The 23,847-nt window shown below is 42.8% G+C and overlaps 1 protein-coding gene across 1 annotated transcript in view; it reads left to right on the top strand.

The window, feature by feature from the left end:
- LOC133413716 (potassium/sodium hyperpolarization-activated cyclic nucleotide-gated channel 1) overlaps positions 1-23,847 on the top strand; it is a 99,735-nt gene that overhangs the window by 4,537 nt on the left and 71,351 nt on the right. The window contains exon 2 of the mRNA XM_061698421.1: positions 3,450-3,873. Within this exon, the coding sequence (XP_061554405.1) occupies positions 3,450-3,873 (424 nt within the window). The remainder of the gene's footprint in view (positions 1-3,449; positions 3,874-23,847) is intronic.

Below are 23,847 nucleotides of genomic sequence, written 5' to 3'. Positions count from 1 at the left end.
TATTCAAGGCCAAGCTACCTCTCCTTGGCCTTGGCAGAGAGGGTATATCTGTGCCATTATCAAACACATCTGCATTTGTTCCTCAAGCTAAGCTTTCCTGCTAGTGGTTCTATAAATAGCACAGTATTGATCCTCGTGCGTAACAGGGCTATAATGATGCATTGGCATTTATCCATACAAATATGATGGCTTATTAGCTGAGATCAATGCAGACGTCAAAAGCAGTGGTGGTAATCTTCTTATTTGAACTTTCATGGGAGCATATTGGCCCAGTTAATGGCTTTTTCAGACAGAGATCCTGTTAAATAAGCCTCCTGTGCCTTCCATACAGAACCCTGCAAAGGCAAGATATGGCCAAGACTGTGTGAGATTTCACCCAGTAAAATGGCACTCTACAACCAGAAACTGTATTTAGATGAAGTCAACATCTGGTGTGATAAAACACTTTTCTGACAGGGCGGAGAATGGATATCAAACTTCTCACTGCTGTCCCTGCATTGCCACATTCTCTTTTATACCCCCCAAAAAGGCAGCTAAATGCTGGCTTTTACAGGCGCCCTGCCTCAGTTAACGCTCTGACGCTACCTTTGAAGGCGGAAAACTGCCAGATCAACTTCATCCTCACCATTGTACACAGAACAGGGACCAGAAAACAGATGGACAATTTTGGCTTTACAGGCAGTGTATAGGTGACATCCTGCCTCTTTTATAGCTGTCAATCATCCCACCTCTGGAGCGAAAAACTACCGTGTCGACCTCATCGCTCCATTCTGTGTCAGTGCCGTTCATTCGGAAGAGCGACCCCGGAAACAAATCGTCTTTTACAAGCATGGTAAAAAAAAAATGTTTAACACTCAGGTAGCATCCTGGCTGTGATGCTACCTCTGAAGGCGGAATATTGCCAGGTCGACATTGTCCTCCCATTCCATTGTTGCAATTTATACAGAAGAGCAACACTAAAACTGGACTTCACTCAGGTGGCACCCCCTTCCAGCAGCTCGGATATTACCTCTGACAGCAGAATATTGCTGGGTCGACTTCGGTCACCTCTGTGCTGTTTATACAAAACTGTGACTGAAAAAAGGCAGGAAAATGCTGGCTTTTACAAGCTTTGCACAAGGCGTTTAACATCAATTTGCAGGTCGACTTCGTCTTCTTTTTATACAGAACAGGGACCCAGAAAAAAAAGGTGGGAAAAAAATCTGCTTATTTAGTCAGTCGGCCCGCAATGCAGACAGTTGGAAGAGATCTGCAGAGTCATCTCTGTTTTTTCCAGAACGATTTCCAAGTGATGGTGTCGCTGATCCCTACTAAAGTTTCTCCGGTGTGTTCCCAACAGTAGAGTAGAACAATGCAGTCGGAGGTCACGGTGCTTCTGTATAGCGCTTGATTGTCATACTACAAAGTGGACTAGATGTTTAAGTGGGATCTGAATGCATCGCTGCTGTCCTAACTGGGAACACCGCACGCTGGTCTGTGCGAGGTGGTCTGCGTGCTTCGTGGCTGAAGTGTTAAAGCAAGCGCTTAATTCAATGATGTCGGGAGAGCTGCACGTGGTGTTAAGTGTGGCTGACTGCTTTGTCACGCTTGGTCACCATCTCTTGAAAACCCAAACGGCTGTGTGGTAATCCAACATGGGAAATTTTTTTGTCTCAATAGGTAAACCAAATTTTGCACAGTTTGTTTGTTGTTTATTTAAAACACAGTATTTTCACGACCATAGGGCGCACCGTATTAAAAGGCGCAGTCTCAGTTACGGGGTCTATTTCTGTATTTAACACACACATAAGGCGCACTGTATTATTGGGCGCAGGCATGGTAAAACATACGCTAGCTTAAAACATACAGTAGCATGCATGGGCAAGTTATAGTCTTCAATTAACCAACCATGCAAGTTTTGGGGGCGTGGGAGGAAACCAGAGTGCCCGGAGAAAACCCACGCAGGCACGGGGAGAACATGCAAACTCCACACGGGCGGGGCCGGGGATTGAACCCGGGTCCTCAGAACTGTGAGGCAGACGCTCTAACCAGTCGTCCACTGTGGCGCCTATTACAAAAGCAACAATCAAATTAATTTGAATGTAGAACGATATGAATATGTTTGATATAGAAATTGGCCTGGAAAATGTTGAATTAATGAAATCAATTCACTTTTCTACCATGTTCAAATTTTTTGAGATGCACGTGTTCAGTTGCGTAAACAATTCGAGGACGGTGGAAGCATGCATCTCTAGCACGACAGCATGGAAAAAGGCTCCTACAGAGATCAAGTCATTATTTAAACTGGATCCTGAACTTTAACCTATTGGAGTCACGTTTCTTTTTTTTAAAGTGACCTCTCACCTGGCACGTTCACGTAAAAGAAGAATAACACAGTTGTCAAGCTCAAGGCCCGTTTGGCTGTAGTTCGTCGCAAGAATAATGGCCTGGTCGGCCCGCTCAAGGTTCTCCGGCTAGTCAAGGCCTTGCATACGAAGAGGCTTCACGTCAATGACCACCCATGTAAAAATAACCGCGGCGCTATATTCCGCAGCGCCTGGAGGGCCGCTGTTTAGCTTTAAGCGAAGACAATTATCGGACCCGAGATCTGCAGGTATTTATGAAGCCGAGGCCGCGGCTTAATTAATTCAAACAGATCTATTACTGCTGATCCTGACTGCCAGCACAAGCGCAGGTGGCCTGCCAGCTAGCCAGCCATCCAGTCGATTTTCACCCTCGGAGGATTGCGTCAGAGGGGAGTTTTTAGTCGCCGCTAGATAGAATGCCTGAAAGCATCTATTTTCAGACGCTATCGGCAGTCCGGGGACACTCAGAGGGGCTGGTGAATGGCTTGCGGGGCCGTTAACACAGCCTGGACCAATGTCCGGCTCTCTTACTGCAGGGCAGGATTATTGTTTGTCTGGAAGAAATAGTTCAAAATACGCTGCCATTCGTACTTGTATCGGGGAAAGGTTGTTTTATGTCCAAACGATACAATAGTTATCGTTATAGTATGCTAAGCTCACATCGGGACTATTGGCATATGTGCATTGAAATCTGAATGTTGACATTTTCTTGCTTTAATGTGTACATAGAGATGGAAATTCTGTCTTTCCTGTGTGGAGTGTGCTTCTGCCCACATTCCCCCACAATTCTGTACGTTAAGTTCATTGAAGACTCCACATTTTCGTTAGGTTTGAACGTGAGTCCGAATGGCTTGGTGAGTCTGAATATGCGCATTGTGCCATGCTGTACTGTATTACTGCAATTAGTTTCGGCAGCATTTATTTATCTTAACTGCAGATGGGTCGAAGCATGTGCTATGGTGTGGCTTCTGTTTAGGGGAAGGGCATTATTTAACAATATTGATGGATGATGGATTTGAGCCTTTTTTCCAAAATGCAGTGTTTTGTTCATTTTTGTACCGGACTTTAAATGCTAACGTATGTGCCATGTGCTTGTCTCTGCAGGTTCTATTGGGACTTGATAATGCTCATCATGATGATGGGGAATCTAATCATCATTCCTGTGGGAATAACCTTCTTCTCAGAGCAGACCACCACCACCTGGTTGGTGTTCAACGTGGCCTCGGACACCATCTTCCTGGTGGATCTGGTCATGAACTTCAGGACGGGCATCGTCAACGAGGAGAGCTCCGAGATCATTCTAGACCCCAAGGTCATCAAGATGAACTACCTGAAGAGCTGGTTCGTGGTGGACTTCCTGTCATCCATACCAGTGGATTATATCTTTTTGATCGTGGAGAAAGGCTTCGACTCTGAAGTGTACAAGACGGCGCGCGCCCTACGCATCGTCCGCTTTACCAAGATCCTCAGCCTGTTGCGCCTGTTGAGACTGTCTCGACTCATCCGATACATACATCAGTGGGAGGAGGTGGGTAGTGTACCAACCTTCGGGGGGGCAATACGGAGTTCCCTGTAAAACCGATATATGGTTGGATTGTCCGTGGATATGCTTTATCCGTCTATCATGACAGATATACTCATACATTATTGTGCTGGTAAACGTAACTGCATATTGTGTGGGTTATACGGATCGTTCAGATATACAGTAGCATATCTTGATGGCTATACCGTAGTCATGTATGATGTCGGATATACAAAAGTATATTGTGCTGGTATCCCAAAGTCGTGTATGGTGCTAGATATTCTGTAGCATATTGTGCCAGATATACCATACTCCAGGCTTGTAATCGTGCTGGGTACGTCAAGGTGGATAATTGTGAATCGTTTTGAATGCACCTTAACTACTTTTTATACCACAGATAATATCATGATATACTGTAGGCCTCGATTGTGTTGGATACACTGTAGCCGAGTATCCTGATAGAATGTAGGTGTGTATCATGCCAGATGTACTGTAGCATACCGTGCTGGTTATACCGCAGTCTCAAATTATGCCATCTGTAACGCAGTTGTGTGTTATGGCAGATATACTGCCAGATTTCCTGCCATACTGTATATAATGTCACGTCCAATATACAGTTGCTGCGTATTGTGCCGGGATATCGTTTTTGCACATTGTGATAGGCCTATACCCTAGCTTATTGTGTCAGACAGACCGCATAATACATTTGCGTATTGTGCCGGACATAGCGTAGCTGCGTATCATTCTGGTTTTTCCATAAGCCATGTATTGTGCGGGATATACTGTAGCATATATTGATGGATATACCATATCTGTATACTCTACGGGATATATTGTAACATATTGTGCGTGGTTCGGATATACCACTGGCCGCATATGGTGCTGAATATACTGTAGCGCTCATGGTAGATAAACTGAAGCCACATATTGTCCTGGATATACCCAGGCGTATTGTGCCGTACTGGATTTGTGCAAATAGCCAGGGGCATTTGTTTCCTCAACAGCAGGGGGGGGGGCTCTATTATTGGGTAGCTTCTGTTTCGGGGGATTTATTTTGGAATAATACTAAACAATGTTGCACAGTTATTATTTTTTTGCACCTGTTTTATTCATTAATAATGTTTATTTACACAACTGGGGGGGGGGGGGGGGGTCCTTTATACATACAAACACATTTTTAGATGTCAGTGTGTGAACATCGCTCATCTACAACCCCAATTCCAATGAAGTTGGGACGTTGTGTTAAACATAAATAACAATTATTTGCAAATCATATTCGACCTATATTTAATTCGATACACTACAAAGACAAGATATTTAATGTTCAAACTGATAAACTTTATTGCTTTTAGCAAATAATCATTAACTTAGAATTTTATGGCTGCAACAAGTTCCCAAAAAATCTGGGACAGGGTCATGTTTACCACTGTGTTACATCAGCTTTTCTTTTAACAACATTCAATAAACGTTTGGGAATTGAGGACACAAATTGTTGAAGCTTTGTAGGTGGAATTCTTTCCCATTCTTGCTTGATGTACAGCTTCAGCTGTTCAACAGTCCGGGGTCTCTGTTGTCGTATTTTACGCTTCATAATGCGCCGCAGGCGACATGGTGGACGACTGGTTAGAGCGTCTGCCTCACAGTTCTGAGGACCGGGGTTCAATCCCCGGCCCCGCCTGTGTGGAGTTTGCATGTTTTCCCTGTGCCTGCGTGGGTTTTCTCCAGGCACTCCGCTTTCCTCCCACATCCAAAAAACATGCATGCTAGGTTAATTGAAGTCTCTAAATTGCCTGTAGGTGTGAATGTGAGTGCGAATGGTTGTTTGTTTGTATGTGCCCTGCGATTGGCTGGCAACCGGTTCAGGGTGTATCCTGCCTCCTGCCCGATGTTAGCTGGAATACGCCCGCGACCCTAGTGAGGAGAAGCGGCTCAGAAAATAGATGGATGGATGGATAATGCGCCACACATTTTCAATGAGAGACAGGACTGCAGGCAGGCCAGTCTAGTACCCGCACTCTTTAACTACGAAGCCACGCTGTTGAAACACGTGCAGAATGTGGTTTGGCATGGTTTAGCCGAAATAAGCAGGGGCGTCCATGAAAAAGATGTTGTTTGGATTGCAGCATATGTTTCTCCAAAACCTGTATGTACCTTTCAGCATGAATGGTGCCTTCACACATGTGTAAGTTACCCATGCCATTGGCACTAACACAGCCCCATACCATCACAGATGCTGGCTTTTGAACTTTGCGTCCATAACAGTCCGGATGGTTCTTTTCCTCTTTGGCCCGAAGGACACGACGTCCACAATTTCCAAAAACAATTTGAAATGTGGACTCGTCGGACCACAGAACACTTTTCCACTTTGCATCAGTCCATCTTACATGAGCTCTGGCCCAGAGACGCCGGCGGCGTTTCTGGGTGTTGTTGATAAATGGCTTTTGCTTTGCATAGTAGAGTTGCACTTATGGATGTAGCGCCAAACTGTATTTACTGACATTGGTTTTCTGAAGTGTTCCTGAGCCCATGTGGTGATATCCTTTACACATTGATGTTGGTTTTTGATGCAGTGCCGCCTGAGGGATCGAAGGTCACGGGCATTCAATGTTGGTTTTCGGCCTTGCTGCTGACATTCAGTGATTTCTCCAGATTCTCTGAACCTTTTGATGATATTATGGACCGTAGATGATGAAATCCCTAAAGTCCTTGCAATTGTACGTTGAGGAACATTGTACTTAAACTGTTCGAGTATTTTCTCACAGACTTGTTCACAAAGAGGTGAACCTCGCCCCATCTTTGCTTGTGAATGACTGAGCACCCACCGGTTCCCAATGAGCCTGTTCACCTGTGGGATGTTCCAAACAGGTGTTTGATGAGCATTCCTCAGCTTTCTCAGTCTTTTTTGCCACCTGTCCCAGCTTTTTTCTTGGAACATGTTGCAGCCATAAAATTCTAAGTTACTGATTATTTGCTAAGAACAATAAAGTGTATCAGTTTGAACATTAAATATATATTCAATTAAATATAGGTTGACCATGATTTGCAAATCATTGTATTCTGTTTTTATTTATGTTTAACACAACATATCAACTTCATTGGAATTGGGGTTGTAAAATAATTAGGCATACTTTTCCTGATGGGGGAAAAAGGAGACATTTATCTCTTTATGTGGACCAATTGGAGGGGACCGCCACTGCTGTTTAACATACCTACTACTGTATTTTTAATTCCCACCTCATCGACAGTGTCCTTGTCCGACAGTGTGCCTTGTTTGTTACTGTTGTTGTCATCATGCAGATCACACCGTGTTAAAATCTTTTTGGTGTGCACGTTGCGCATGGCCGAACACTGACCCTATGGTCCAAACGGCTGCAGTGTAAAGTCTTTAGCCTTTTTCTAAGCGAAACGTTAACCTTAAATTAGTCTGCGTAGATGAAAGTACTGAGCTGTGAGTTCAATTTCAAGCTCCTTTGACGCTAACCAATGAAGTAGAAAGTGCTCAAAAACCAGGAAGGCAGCCCATTTGAAAAATTTATTGGTCACCATCTTAGGTTGGGAAAAACCTCTGGAAGACTGGAATCATCACCAGGGCTCTTTTTCTTTCTTACCAAGTCGTTGTCAAGGCTTTAATAGTTTCTGTATGCTTGCTCACAGGTTTTGTGAAAAGACATCTTCACATCATATACAGTATTACCATGAACTTCTATCCCCGTCCATCCAATGTTTACAGTACCTCCAAAACGCTATTAATGCTGCAGCAATAATCATTCTATGCTCACAATAACAAAACTGTCAATTGAGAAATTGTCTGTTCACTAATTGAACAGAATCTATTGTCATATTTTGCTGGTCATAACATTAGAAATTTATGCTAATCTAACTAACATAAAAAAAAAAAAAAAAAGATACTGCCTACTAACAGTGAGTGAGTTGTTTGCTTGAGTCCAAAAATTCAAGTCAAGTCAGAAAGGCAGGAACACGCTTAAAGGCAATGCAGGTTTAGAAACAGCCAAGTAACAAAAAATAAAATAATCATGGGACTCCTACATAGTTTCTTATCGTCTGCTTAGTGATAATGTGAAAGGATTTTTTTTTCTGAGCAACCTCTGTGATATGTCTTTATTTGAAATGTAGACATGACATTGGAAGAGAGGGAAGTATGTAAGATGATTTATTTTTGCAGTGATATGGAGTGGACCTATTTTATTATTTCATTTTTGGGACTAATGGAAAGTAATTGCAGAGGTAAAAGTTAGAATTGTTATTCCCTCTCTGTGTGATGGTCATTTACCCACGACTTTCGATTCAGTAGTCCACCACTAAAGAGTGATACTGTTACAATATGCACGGTGGATGACTGGTTAGAGCGTCTGCCTCACAGTTCTGAGTACTGGGGTTCAATCCTCGGCCCCGCCTGTGTGGAGTTTGCATGTTCTCCCCGTGCCCGCGTGGGTATTCTCCGGGCACTCCGGTTTCCTCCCACATCCCAAAAACATGCATGGTAGGTTGATTGAAGACTCTAAATTGCCCGTAGGTATGAATGCAAGTGGGAATGGTTGTTTGTTTGTATGTGCCCTGCGATTGGCTGGCAACCAGTTCAGGGTGTACCCCGCCTCCTGCCCGATGACAGCTGGGTTAGGCTCCAGCACGCCCGCGACCCGAGTGAGGAGAAGCGGCTCAGAAAATGGATGGATGGATGGATGGAAGTTGGCGGGGGTGACACCCAGAGATCCAAATCATGGGGAATCGCTGTGGCAGCCGCCTGGCTTTGCGAAGCGGAGGTCCATTGCAACCGATCGTGACCCCTGGGTCTGCATTTGCTGGGACAGAGCCCAGTGTGAACAAAAATGTGCCTTGATCTCACCCAGTAGATTGTGAAGCGACGCTCTGATGTACGAGTCGTAGTATGCCGTAACAAGTTGCAATGCACTCCGCTCAATGCTGCTGTCACTCGGGCCAGTCAGCCAATCAGTGTATTTCTTTAGACGTACACACGGTCACATAGGTTTCTGCGTCCTATCGGGTGCGTTTACACTAAAATGAGGAAGTGAAGTCCTCTCGTGGCCTGGCTAAGCCGCTTGAGAGCACACAACTACATTTTAAGCACAGAGACCAGGCCACGACGATATCGAGGGAGTTTTAATTTCGTGATATTGTTAATATTGTGACGTCCCTACATACGACAATAATACAGTTGCCCGATTGGGAATGTTGCATGTTTTGCTAGCTTGCCCGTGAATATTTTTGAATTGCCCCGGGCAATCGGGAATCGGTAGACTTCGAGCCCTGATCATGACATATAGATTGACACAGACAGACAGACAGACCTAGATTTTAGATGTTGCACATCATGCTGGATATTCTCTAACTACGTATTGAATTGGATATACACTACTGAAGCTGTGTATTGTCTTGGATATACTGTAGCGGTGTATAATGCCTGATATACCGTAGCCGTGTATAATGTCAGACATACCGTGACTGTTTACTATGCCAGATATACTGTTCCGTAGCCACGTATTGTTCGAGATGATACACTACGCCTCATCCTGGCTATGCGGTAGTCGCGTATCAGGCCGTTTATACAGTAGCTGTGTATTATTTCAGATATACCAAAACAGTTTATTGTGCCAAATATACCCTAGCCATGTATCGTACAGAATATACCACAGCTACTTTTCATGCTGGATCTACCATAGCCATCAGTCACACTAGAAAAATCCTTGCGTATAGTGCTGGATATAACGTAGCTGCATATCACGCCAGATACAGTACCATGTGTCTTTTCGGATTTACCTTAGCTACGTATGTTTGAGGGGATATCATAGCTGCGTAGCTGAGTAGTATGAATTATAGTAGTCGTTTGTATGTGCTCAGAACACCGGCCACATTTTTCATCTCATCATGTTCAAAGTATAAGTTTGTGCTTTTGGTTGTTCAGCTACTTACGTTTAACTGTACAAGCAAAAAAAAAAACATGTTAAAAGGTCTAGGGGTGAAACAGGATGTTCATCGGACAAACATCATACATATTTACTACATTGTAAACAACTGATCGTATTGATGTTTTCTTTCTGCCTCCAAATGTGTTGTTTCCATGTGCTGGGCATGCAGGCTATGTGGGAAGCTGATTAGCATTCCAGATGAGCCACTAGGAGCCTGTGGGAGGATGGCAAGGTGGTACAGGCCAACCACAACCAAGTAGCATGTTTATTGAACGAAGGAATGAATGAATTTTCTTTCCACAAGTGCTTTTCTACAGTCAGTAATGAAGAATACAGCTTGAAATAAAATGGAGGCAATTAGGTGTCGTAGCCCCCCAAACACACCCACACCCACACCCCCGCACACCCTCTACGCCAACACAACAACAGATTCGACACATCCGCAGGAGCTGCTGTGAGCGCGGCGAGTGGAAAAAATCCGAGCTGTCATATGGGGTTAGGTGTCATATGAAGGATTTGTGCTTAAAAAGGGGAGAACAAATGCATTCTGTGACAGTGAACCGTCGTCAATTACATTCGGTTAGTCAGTCTGCCACTCTGAAGTGGACGATAAATCGTCATCCGGCATGAACGTCACTGTCCTTCACTGCTAACCCCCTCCTCATTTTGTCACCAACTCTTTGCTCCATCTGCCTCATCAAGAGTCTTACTCAGTCAGAACTGGGCTGAAACCCGCTCACTTATGCTGCATTTACATGACAGTAACCTTGGAAAAAGCGCACAGTAACGTATCATGTACTCGTAGCCTGAAATACTGCTAGATTGGGTATCAGCCAGATACCAAGTAAATACAGGGCCAGTATTACCGAGGTCGGAACCAGAGTTTGTATGTAAGTCAGAATGCGCCGTAGTCGATCACTTATCTTTGCTAACGTGGTATTAAAGTCATTGAAGTGGATATCCGCTATTCGCGGGGGTTAGGGATCGAGCCCAATTGCGAATAGCGAAAATCTGCGAATGATTGACGGCCATTATAAATGCATAAAAAAAACAATAATAAATAATTATATATATATATCCACACACACACACACACAGAAATTACTGTTTTTAGCATTCAATGTTCCGCTTTTAGCTTCAGGGTAGTGTTTTTAAAAACCTCCACACTTGTACCCATTTGTTTTGCATATTGTAGGCATTGTAGGCTCCAAAGACTTTGTTGGCGTGTATGGCCTCACCGAAATGACTAAAAATAGCCTAATATAAATGGGCCCTTCGAATCATTGAGACAGATTTCCTTCAAGCAAATCAGGATCAATTAGTTGACACCTCAGCTATTCTTAGTCACACTGCCCTTCTTTAGACAGCAAACGAGTGGAACCAACAGCATCTCTTATTGGTTGCAGCCAAGTGGTGCACTCCAATTTGACTCATTACGATCTGATTCGTCAAAAATCAATTCCACACGATCGGCAGAGTTCTTTATTTCTTTCATTTATCATGTCTGGTAGAGAGAATTAGTTGTCGAATCTTTTCCCGTTTCTCCACCTGAGTGTAGCTCAACTTCCCAGAGTTGATGTCACCTTGGCCTTCTTTAGAAAGCAAGCTAGTTGGTGCGCTTCATTCGGACTCATCAAGATGTGGTTAATCAACAACAAACTAATCGTTAATTGATTTAATATGTCTGTCCCTCCTTTGGACTGATGCTTCCCATTAGGTTAGGGCCAAAACAAATGATGAGCTTCATTATTCAGGAATTCCCTGTCAACGCCTCCCAGAATAATGGTCGTTCATGCTTGCAGTTTCCAGGCAGAGTGGAGCCTGTGGGCTGGTGTCGGCGAGCGGAACACCGCCATGCACACACATGCGTGTGCGCAATCATTCATTCGTTTGTTTGCTTGCATGTAATTATGGCGATGTGCAGTGCTCAGGGAAATTGCAGCTTACGCAGAGAAGGTCGTGCCGAGCGGTTGACTGCTCATTCGGCACGCCGAGCAAAACAAACAAGGATTAAAAAATGAGAGCGAGAGAGAGAGAAAAGAAAATAAGTTGGAAACTGTGATGATTTTGTTTATTTCAGCTGGACTTCAAATGCGATTATGGTGGCCTTCAGAGAACAAATTTAAACGGTGTTTCGTAACGGAACACCTCAGATGAGTCACGCTCTGCTCATAGCGATAAAACCTTAGATCATCAACACTCTGCGCTTGCCTTCAACTCCATATTTGCTTCCTCTGTTTCTTATTTTGAAACCAGCATGTTTTTAAAATATAAAAAAACAACAACGTGCTCTATTCATCGGGGTACACACAGAGATAATCGGGCTGAATCTTAGCATTGGCCCCCTTCCAATCAAAATCAAGCCCGATTGTTGGATGTCTTTATTGATTATCCTGTGGTGTGGGGTGTGTTAAGATTGATTTTTCCTCAAACTTGGAAATCAGTCTGGGCTGACAGTCGTAATTATTAAACCTGTTCAGTATTTACGTTTGCAATTCCTTATGTGTGAGATCAACACTGAGTTCGCCTGAACCATGGATTCCATGATTGTGGATTCCCGGTAGCTCCCAATTGACTCTTACATTTAGACGAGCTAGTCCTGTTAATACAGCCATAACCAGTTGGTTATTTGGTTATCGACCAAACAACAGCATAGTGATATTTCATGGCTAATACAGGAACCACTGGAGCAGCTTGAGCTGCACCTGGTGATTTTTGACTGATTCAACTGACAATGCAGGCAGCTTTATCCAAAACCTGCATTGAGCTCAGTCTGAAAAATAAAAAGAATCTCGACAAAGAGATATTTTGACATTTATAAACTCAAAGACTGTTGTTGGTCAACCATCCACATAGCTCTAGTCTAGACCGTCAAACAAAAAAACTATGTAGTCGTGTCAGGCCAGTTGTTGGCGATGCGACTTTTAACAGAACAAAATCCACCCCCGATACTAGCAAATTCAAGAGCATTGGAATTTTTGTTTTGCGTATATCGTTTAACCACATTCACATTTTAAAGTACTAAAAATACTGTAAGTTAAAAATATATAGATGAAATGCTGGAAGGAAAGTGTGTTGGACTGCTTTTCTGTGCTGATGTGTTATACCATCTGTTTTCATGGTGTTACTTGGCAAAAGGTCATCTACATTGTCATTTTTAGCAACAAACAATGCATACCATGCAACAGTTTCTGATCTTTCAAGGACGTTCTTGCCCGCTTGCTGCTTTTTATTTAAAAGTCCATGGCTTCCTTAATAGGATCGCTACTGATCTAAACGACCTTACCCCAATCACATCGCAATAACGTGTGTTAGCAAACATGACTGCCCTGTGTGTGTGTGTGTGTGTGTGTGTGTGTTTTGTATTGGTGAGGAATGAACATAGAGGAAATGTAATGTAGCGAGTGCTACCAGTGCCACATCTGGCCCATAACCACCACTACCAGCAGCATCAGCATCAGGCCTGCTGCCATATCCCGGCTCAGCCGCATGGGCTCAGGTTGGGCTGGTGGCAGCAAAGTGGCCCCCTCGGGAGAAGCTTTACTTTTTCTGGAGCTCCAGGCTCAATCTGTCTGCTTCTAATGTGCTCCAATATGTATACGTAATTGCTGTTTTATGCTAACGTTGAAGGTCAAACATAATCTATTCCAGAATATTAGCCAAACTCGTCGTGTAAAAATGTATCTCTGTTAGTATTAAAACAAAAAAATATAAGCTGCACCAGCAGTAATTCATGGCAAATCCTTGAAATGATCAACAAACTTTGACGCCGTGATGTGCCCACATTAGATAGCATAGAAAAAACAGCCTTGAGATTACTGTAAGTGTCAACTACCTGTCTAGGATACCTGCTTCTGATCGGGCTCATTTGGGCAAATTTTCTTGTAGGAGTTCATCAAAGTACTAGCCATGGAATTCAGCCAAAATGTCTGCTTCAAAGCCAAACTGGATGACTTCCTGTTCAATTTCAGGTATGGGTCCTGGAGACGTTTTCATGTGTCCTGTTATGATAGACCTACACCCAATTTCATGCTTCTAAGTGAAACTGGCTTCGGGGCTGATTTTTCCACAAAACTCACCCCTTTTTTAATGGCCAATTCTCAAAACGATTGTCAAAATGTGATGCCGTGCTCCACCCAAATCAGATGGGGCAGGCAAAAAAAAAAAGCTAGGCACTTTAGTGCCACCAATCTGTCTTTGATACCTCCTTCCGATTTGGGTTCGATTGGGCAAATTTCCTAGTAGGAGTTTGTCAAAGTTTGTCATTCGGATTCGCCCAAAAAGACTGGTTCACACCAAGTTGACCGAATTCCTGTTCAATTTATTGGTGCTTGAGACCTTTCGGTAGGTCCTGTTATGTTAGACGCGTCCACCACTTTTCGTAAGAATCGGTAAAACAGGTGTCTGGGGCAAATTTTTGCCAATTTTTTAGGGGGCGGTACTGCGTGGGTTTTGGGGGTGTATGGGACCCCAAATTTGACGCAATTAGTTTCATTTCAAGTGGCAATTTAAATAGCGTTTTGCAACCACATTTGACATACCCTTGACTCATTCATGTAATTGCTACAACTAATCGATCACAATGCTGTAATTACTCAGCCATAGTACATGCATATCCTATGGGACATGCTTTACCCTCCTAGCATTGTTAGCTTAGTCACGGACAGTAGTAGCAAAACGTTTAGCATTTTGAATCACAAGGGAACAAACAGCCTTGTCATCCTTTTGCATGGTAAATGACAACAAATTGGCATTTAGGGAGCTTTAGTGACTATGCTGATGACTGATGACTGCTGATGACCTTTATCCATTGCTAGTGTCTGTAAAATCTTACACCCCAGGCCCAGCTATCTGTTAATCAGTTGCTTAGACTCGATTAGAGTCTAATCGGTCAGTTTTGATCCTCGCAGTCTAATCATTAGACTGCCAAAATATACGCTTTATTTTTATTGCAGTATTTTGTGTTTCAGCCGTAAAATAGCATTTGGCTAGCTTTCCTGACTATGCTATACTGACTATGACTATAGGGCTGCTGTGGCTCAGTTGGTGAAGCTGGTCATCCAGTGACTGAAGGGTCGGCCCTTCGATTCCAGGCTCCCACTGTCCGCTGTCAAAGTGTGTTTGGGCAAGACACTAAATCCTAAATTGCTCCCAGTGGGCCTGGCAGCACTTCACAATCGCTGATATCAAGCCGAAACCTCCTATGTCCAAATTTGGTAACTTGAATATTTTTTTCATTATTCCGTACTATTGGTCAATCCCCACACGGGTATGGAATTTTTACAAATTTCTGACCAATATAAAGTGTTGAAAATGGCTTGCTCTGTTTGACAATTCAATGTTAATGGCTCCACAAACATGGCGTTTGTTTTTTTTTGGTTTCCTGAAAAGTGGTAGTTTTAGAAATGCAAAGTTTCCTCCTGATCCTAGCGATATGCGGATGACCGCATAGTTTAATCCAGAGCGCATTTCAACGCTAAATCTTAAGAGTGTGGGATAACACTGACCAATTAGACGGTCAAAGTGCATTTTTCATTTTTATGTCACGTTTGGCAATAAAATAAAAAAAAAATATTTCTGTTATTTACTCCCTTTTCGCTTTGACATTCTCTCACTTCTGACCCCCTTTGTCATTACTGTAATCCCTCACAATTATGTAATTACGTGCCCATAGGGCATGCCCTTGATACTTGACACGTGTTTTCCCCCTCCTTTACTTTGTAATAATTCCCACCCACCAGTTGTCACTGTAAACACAGCAGCGTAGCATAGCGGCATCATGTTACCACGCGTTTTCTGGTAGAGGTGGATTATTTATCGTTGTCAATCTGACGACTGATTTACAGATAGTGATTGAAATAGCGTCGAATCACCATGGTTTCATTGTCTGTGTTGAATGAAGGCGATGCAGATCTTTGGCTGTTATTTAAGAGATTTACTGCTCCTCTGTCAATTGATCCGCATGAAGGGAAAATGTGAGCCAGCTGAGCCAAGTATCTAAATGACTCCTAACTGCATTACAGCGACTGCATTTGCCCTCCACTGAAGTATTGTCTGACTGTCTTCTCTCTTTCTCACACACACACACACACACACACACACACATGCGTATGCTTATGTAAACACACTGCTGAAGGTGTTGATCGTCTGTCTTAGCATGACTCAGCGTGTTGTTGGTGCACAACAAACATAAAAAGAAAAAGTTCCCTGGTTAAGTTGTGAGAGTACACAGCAGTCACAGTTTGGAGTTCCGCAACGGGATTATGCAAAAACCACCAGAAATTTGAGCTTGTTTACTCGACCATGCTGTGTTGAGTAGCCATTTCCGCAATCAGAAGTGTGCGATATGATAAGAATGTACAATAAATTGGTAGTAGAATCGATGAAATAGCTTGAAAATCAACATAACACAGAGCTTATTTGCTATTCATTTTAGTTTGCTTGCCCAAGTACCTTGCCTTGAGTAGCTATTTCTGCAATCAGCAGTGTTCCAATAAGAACGAGGCAGCAGAGGGCAGTGAAATCGATCTATTGAAGACAAAGATTGAGATAAAACCATGGGAGGTTGCATTGCAATAATTTTTTTCCCGACTCAATAAATAGCCATTTCTGCAATTTACGGTGTGCGATCTGACAACAACGGGGCATAAAATGGAAGTAGAATAGATAGAGTATATTGAAAGGTGACATAAACAACACAAAGGATAACGTATGACCTTGCATTTTTGTTTGTTTACCGACTAGTTTCCGAATAGCTATTTCTACAGTCAACAGAGTGCTCCAATCAGAACGAGGCAGTATATGGCCTCAGAATTGGTTAAGTAGATTGACAAGAAACATGTACAACACGGTGGTGAACATAAGCCGACCAGACGTACCATATTTGCTATTCATATTTGTTTATTTTCTACATTATATTGAGAAGCCTTCAAATAACCATGGCGTTATTTAGCCCGCCCTTATTGTGTCGATTAGTCACTTTTGCAATCACTTTTGCACAAGAATGAGGCAGCAGATTAGACAAGGTACAATTCAACGTACATTCAAAACGAAACAAAACCCACACTCAGTCATACAAATTCGACAATGCTACATCAAAACAATACGTTGCACTTTTTTAATCTATTCTCAGCGAGTAATACATAAACTGGGATTGTTAAACTTTGGCGGAGGTCTTAATGAGCGCCATCGGAGTCGCTCGATGCCGTCGACCCATTGAGTCCGAACGAAGTTGCAGATGCAGAATACTGAGTCGTGAAAAGGAAGTGGGTGTTTGTGACTTTGATTGATTTGCTCCTGTAGTTACTATCTGGAATTACAGCTTGTAAAACAATGCCAAATTAAGCATTTTGGAGTCCATGTAGTCAATCCGTGCTCTATTTAAAGAACTGGCTACATGCAATTAATTCTACAGATGCGCCGAATTTGTGCAAGAGGACATAATACATAGATCACACATGCCAGCCTGTGACATTTACAAGAAGCAGCCCGGAGTCATTAGCATGTCCGCTCAAATGCCATTTAGTGGCAGGACACACAGTGTGCGTTTCCTGTGGATGCGACGTGATTGGACGTGACGTCTTTGTGTGTGCGTGTGTGTCCGTGTGTGTGCGTGTGAGTCTGTGATGTGTCATGTTAGCGTGTGGAGCTATCAAACCACGTTGCCTAAAAGTGGCACACACCAGCTCGGTCGCACAACTGATCTTTCTTCCCCTTTTATGAAACGCACAACTTTTATTTTGTTAGCACACAAAATGACACGCAGATACTCTTAATCAAGATTTGTTTGTGGCGTAGCTGTTTCCGTAGCTTTAAAACGTGTACTTAATCTACTACATTGTGTCGAATAGACGTTGTCAGATGTTTCTGCAATTAGCTGCATGAAATCCGCCAGCAAGGCAGTAGATTACAAGCGAATGGATTTAGTAGATTGAAACGTAACATAAACAACATGAATTTTTAAAGTAAGACGACAAAATGCATCATATTTGCTCTGTGTTTGTTTGTTTGGCTGACATCGCAGGCAGCAGTTTCTGCAATTGACAGTGTGCAAACCGACAACAACGAGGCAGTAGATGGTAGTCAAATGATTATAGTAGAATAAAAGGTAACATAAATCAACATCAACCAAATGGAGGCTGAGGTAAAATGAGGATATTTAATCCTCCGATTTGTGTTTATTGGCCTTGATTAGCCAACAACGAGGTAGGCAACATAAAGCAATACAAATATTTGCATTGTCTTGAAAGCAGTAGGCTGTAGATTAGACTAAGTAGAGTTAAACGCCATACAAATCAACCTCAGCAAGACAGAGGTTGAGGTGTGCGCCTTTTATTTGTGCCTGTTTGCTCAACTACATCGCTGATAGCTGTTTCTGCAGTCAACAGCGTGTAATTCGACAACAATGAGGCAATAGGTGGGAGGGGAATAGGCGATAAGATGTACCATAGTTGGTTCTCGTATTTACTGTATGTTTTTGCCCACCTACATCGCCTCGAGTAGCCTTTTCTGCAACAGCAGCATGGAATCCGACAACAAGGCAGGAGAATAGATTAAGTCAATTGAAAGGCAACATAGATCAATAGGAACAGCATTCGAGTTCTCTTGAGGGACCACACTGCGTCAAGTAGTCGTTTCTGCAATCAGCAGCATGTACGCTACGTCAAGACCAAGGCGGTACATTAGACAAAGTCGACTTAAGCTCAACATGAATCAACATTAACAACAAGCCTAACTCAATAACACTGCTGGTTTCAGACAAGTAGTGCACTCCATTTTGCCTTAGTTGTGTCCAAACATAATTAATTAAACATGAGTTCCACACAATTGGCCGAATCCTTAGATATTAATAGAATCTCCGAAGTGTTAGCTCAGCTTTTGTGTGGACGCTGAGCAAAACAGTGGAGGCTATACTGCAGTTTCTCGTGTTTAAGGTTTCATCAAAAAGAAGTTTGGGAAGGTGTTGGTGAAAAATCATTCTTAAAAAAAACAACAACTGAGAAATATGTTTATTTTCTGAAAAAATGCAATGCTGAATATTACAGAAGCAACAATTAGTATATTAAACAACAAATAATTCAACATATATTCAACAATTGTTTTTGATAATTGATTAATCGTTTAGAGACATTTAACTTACAATTGTCCAAATCTTTGGAATTTCAGCTTCACAAAAGATTTCTGTAGTATTCCATGCAAGCAGACTCTGTGTTTAATCAAAATAAGACATTTTCAAACATCTGCTTTTAGTTTGGAAAAGAATGATCAACATTTTGCCGATTTTATGACTTGTTTCAGATCAAACCAGTAACTGAATCATAATCATTATATGTGACAATTTGAAATAATATCCCGTTTTGGGGATTAAAAGGAAAAATGGGGGGAAAAGAATCTTAATCTGATTCATCGAAAAAAATAATTGACAGAATAATCAATATGAAAATAATTGTTAGTTGCAGCCCTCCTGATTTTTAGGGATGAAATCCTCCAAAATTGTTGTTCAAAACACTTTTTTGTAAAAAGAGAGAAGTTTGTTTTCTACGACAGCGAACCACCGCACAGCCGTGGTTCAGCATTCGCAGTAAAAAAAAAAAACGGACTCTTGCGTTGCTGAAAAACTCACCTATTCACTGTTTTGGGGCTCAGGCTATCTTGTGGAATCCGGTGCCAAGGATCTAATATCAGAGTTATTTGTGGAGCTTCATTTAAATAAAAGTAGTGCTTAGATGCCATTTTGGTATCAATAGGTAATTTTGAACCTTTTTAGGGAGGGTGTCAATTATTTTCGTGTTCACTGTAATTGCATAACATAATGTTTGGTATAAAAATCAACAAAATTCTTTTCACAATGTCTTTATTACCAAAGTGTTGAGGAGGAGTGTTTACCAACATTCATTGATCCAAGGCACATATTTGGCATTACAAATTGTCATGGTACACCACCCCAAAAAAATGTCACAAGAAGAATATACACTAAAGTAATGATGATCTCATCTCAATTTATTCAATAATTTACTTCGTCTGTCTGGGCTTGTTCGGCTGCACACAAAGCTATCATTCTGTTATACAGTATGAATGGCAATAGGTGGACACAACGTGTAATTGTACTTCCCTGTCACTTTATGTCGCTGGTATAGATATAGTAGCTCGTGAACAAAGATACATTATTTGCACTAAGGAAGTAATAACACCCGATGACCTCCCGTGGCGTAGTGGCTGGTAATCACTGGGCTAGACAAAGGGCATATTATTTACCACAACCTTAATAATTAAAACGATTTAAAATTGAAATTGGCGGCACAGTGGCCGACTGGTTAGAGCGTCAGCCTCACAGTTCTGAGGAGTTCTGAGTTCAATCCCCGGCCTCGCGTGTGTGGAGTTTGCATGTTCTCCCCGTGCCTGCGTGGGTTTTCTCCGGGCACTCCGGTTTCCTCCCACATCCCAAAAACATGCGTGCATTGGAGACTCTAAATTGCCCGTAGGTGTGAATGTGAGTGCGAATGGTTGTTTGTTTGTATGTGCCCTGCGATTGGCTGGCGACCAGTCCAGGGTGTACCCCGCCTCCTGCCCGATGACAGCTGGGATAGGCTCCAGCACGCCCGCGACCCGAGTGAGGAGAAGCGGCTCGGAAAATGGATGGATGGATGGATAAAATGTCACAATTTTTTTTGTTTTTCTTCTAATCCAAAAGAAATCCTGGAACAACAATTTTTCACATTTTTTGTACAAGATTGACTGATGTTTGTTTTGTACTAACAAACTACTTCTGCATTTGCTAAATCAGGTAAAGGGAGGGAGGGAGGATGAAATAAGGAAATTCTGCCCAATTATCGGTGTAACCTGCTAATGCTTAAAAAAAATCTACATCACTATTACGAAAACAATATGGCATAACCCTGACTCTAATGATTTGATCGATATATGATACATTTGTTGCAGAAATCAATGCAGTTGAGAGCTTTCTTTTTTATTTGCAACACAAGAGTCATCGAAAAATGTTTCGGTCACTATTAGTGAGTAGCTAAACTTACCTCGTGAGCTATTCCATTTGGTCTTGAAAGGCTACACTTTGATACATACTGTATAGCTTGCTTCAAGTGCAGAAAGGATACTATTTCATAAAGCGCTGCCACATGGATGGGAGCAAATGTGTTGTCCAAAGGTACAGAGCACTCTTCTACGCAACATTGACTTCACCACTCGGCCCTTTTCATTCTGCACTCGTGCATTTTTCATCAGCATGGAGAAGCTCCACGGGCGTCTTCTTCCTTACACAATGACAACAGTGAAGGCAGCCATTTGCTTTTTACACAAAACGGCAAACCTTGTTTGCATCTTCTCATCTTAATGGTGAATGGTTGGAGTTTCCGTTCATTTTTATTTATAATATAATGAATATAATTATGTAAGTTGTTACGTACGTGCTACTACGTAGCGTTAGCAGTTCGGCCACTGGGCGCAAGCAAAGCAGCAAATACTCGTGCCATCTGTCATGCTGTTTTGAATATTGACCATGAGGAATGATGTTGTTAGCAAAAGAGATTGGATCAGAGTCTTCAGTCCTGCTCATTTTTATATTTTTAAATGTTTTGTTTTGTCACGAATGGAGAGGAGCTGGACCCAAGAGCAGGCGGAGGCAGATAGGTTATGATGTTTATTAGGGAAGGGCGCAGGTGGAGACAGGCTTAAGCATTGAGACGTGGAATGTGCGGTGAATTTGCAAGGACTGCGGAAGTTTCAATTGGACGGAAGTAGGATTGATAATTTTGGTAAAGGGAAAAGGACCAATGAAGCACGGAGTGAGCTTACGGGACTCAGTTTGAAGTGGGAGGTCGTGGGAAGAAAGCCAGACGGACTGACTGACCTTGTATTCGGGCGTCGGGCAGCGATGACGGTCCACGAGCTGTTTGTTGTGTGCAGCGGACCGGGTCAACGCCGCCCGGATGGCCTTCCACACCACCTGGACTCTCTGGAGGTGATGTTTAACGCTAGGAACTGCTACTGCCTGCCCCTGTTCCTTGAATAATGGGGGTTGGTAATGGTAGCAAGCCATGAACGGGGAGATACTGATGAGGGAATTGTGAGCTTATTTGATCCACGGGAGGAATGAACTCCATGAGGAGGGGTTGCGTGCGGCAACACAGCGGAGAGCCGATTCCAGGGACTGGTTAGCCCGCTATGTCTGGGCGTTAGTTTGAGGGTGATATCCCGGGGATAAGATGGTTGCTGTGCCCACTGCCTTGCAGAATTCCTTCCAGACTTGTAAAGAAAACTACATTCATGGGGGGGGGTATATAGAGAATGCCAAGTCCATGCTAAATACTGGGGAGAGGTTGTGATACTCTTCGGGAAGCCGTGAGAGGTCCACTGCGGTGGCAGAGGGTGGTGGGTCTTATGAGGGTAGCATAGCGGAGAGCAGACAGTGTGAATGGCAATGAGGACTCCACCCAGTGATAGATAAATGTGTCCAGTCTATGGCGGGGTTGTGATGTTTGAGCCAGGGAATTCCAAGAAATAAGGGGGTCTCAAGGGAAGGAATGATGAAAAGTGAAATGTGCTCGCTGTGAGTACCGGAAATGAGTAGCATGAAAGGCACAATTTGGTGGGTGACTGGGGAAATGAAACAGCCATCCAGGGCTGTGACTTTTTTGGGGGGACGGAAGTGGTTGAGAGGGATTTGGAATCCAATGAATGGAGTACCGGGGAGGAGTTGTGCCACAAGGAAGTGGACCATTTAGCTGCTTTGCCGCAGAGGAGGTTAGTGACATATGCTACCTTGGATTGTTCGGTGGGATAACTTTAAGATTGAAGGTTGAAAACTAGGGTGCAGTTGAGAAGAAATTGGCTACAGGTGCCTAAGTCCCCAGAGTAAGGTTCGGGTGGAGGTACGTGAGGTTCTTTATAAGGGAAGCGGGGTGGCTCGGAGGCTGCGGACTCAGTAAGGGTACTTAATGGGGGTTGAAAGGATTGTTTCTTTTGAGAAAGGAGGGAGACCTGTTGCGATAGGGAGTGTAGAGTTTCGGTGATTTCTTGCAACGTCTTGTCCTGAGGTCCTATGTGGGCGCCTTCTTAAGTGCCTCCGGTTGCTGGGTCCATGATGGCCAAAGTATTCTGTCACAAATGGAGAGGAGGTGGATCCAAGAGCAGGCGGAGGCAGATAGGTTATGATGAACAGTTTTTTAGGGACGGTAATGGAGGTGGCCCTAGGTGCGTTGGCAGGCAGTGGCGAGGACAGGTGGCAGGAATGACATAGATCAGGAACACAGGGGAAACACTGAGAATGAGGAGAGACACAGGAGTCATAAAAGGGGACGAAGAATAATGTGGTTTACGTGAGGCGGGTGAGCCGTGGTACCGCTTGGAAAAGCTGCAATACTTTGGCGAGGATTTCTGGGATCAGGTAGGCTTATATGCAGGTGGTGACGAGGGCTGATTGGTGACAGGTGCGTGGCTTGAGGAAGGTGCTGGAAAAAGAGAGGGGAGGGGAGAATGAGGGCGAGAGGGCGCAAAGTGCCACCCAGGCTTCGACAAGAGTACTGCAGAGCAGTTCATGACGTGTTTATTGTGTTATATTTGAACTTGAAACTATGTGATCGGTATTCTTATTAAAAATGCAAATTTGCAAGTAGTAATACTGTTAACAACAGCATCATAACTTGGATATGAGTTTTAGCATTTTAAAACATCTTCATTGTCCTCAAGGAGGGCAAATTGTTTATTTTGGGTCTTGCATACCCGCAAAAACACTAAGTGTTTTTGCGGGTTATTTTATATTTGCCTACATTTGTTCTACTGTTGGGTAAAAATGTTAATTTTTTTCTGTTCATCTTTTTCCTTTTTTCCACATTTATTTATTAAATATCATAATCAAATGTTGAACTATTCAAGCTTCAGTTTTCAGTACAGATGCCTTAAACCTATCAGTTTAAAAAAGTTTAAAAGTAAAAATTTTATTTTTTTTAATTATTTTTTTTTTTTGCCAGATCGCCCAGCCCTAATTTATCCTAGAAATACTGGATGTTTATTTTCTATTAAT

This window comes from Phycodurus eques, chromosome 15 (assembly GCF_024500275.1).
Source record: "Phycodurus eques isolate BA_2022a chromosome 15, UOR_Pequ_1.1, whole genome shotgun sequence".
NCBI lineage: Eukaryota > Metazoa > Chordata > Actinopteri > Syngnathiformes > Syngnathidae > Phycodurus > Phycodurus eques.
This window is presented reverse-complemented; position numbering and strand designations above follow the sequence as displayed.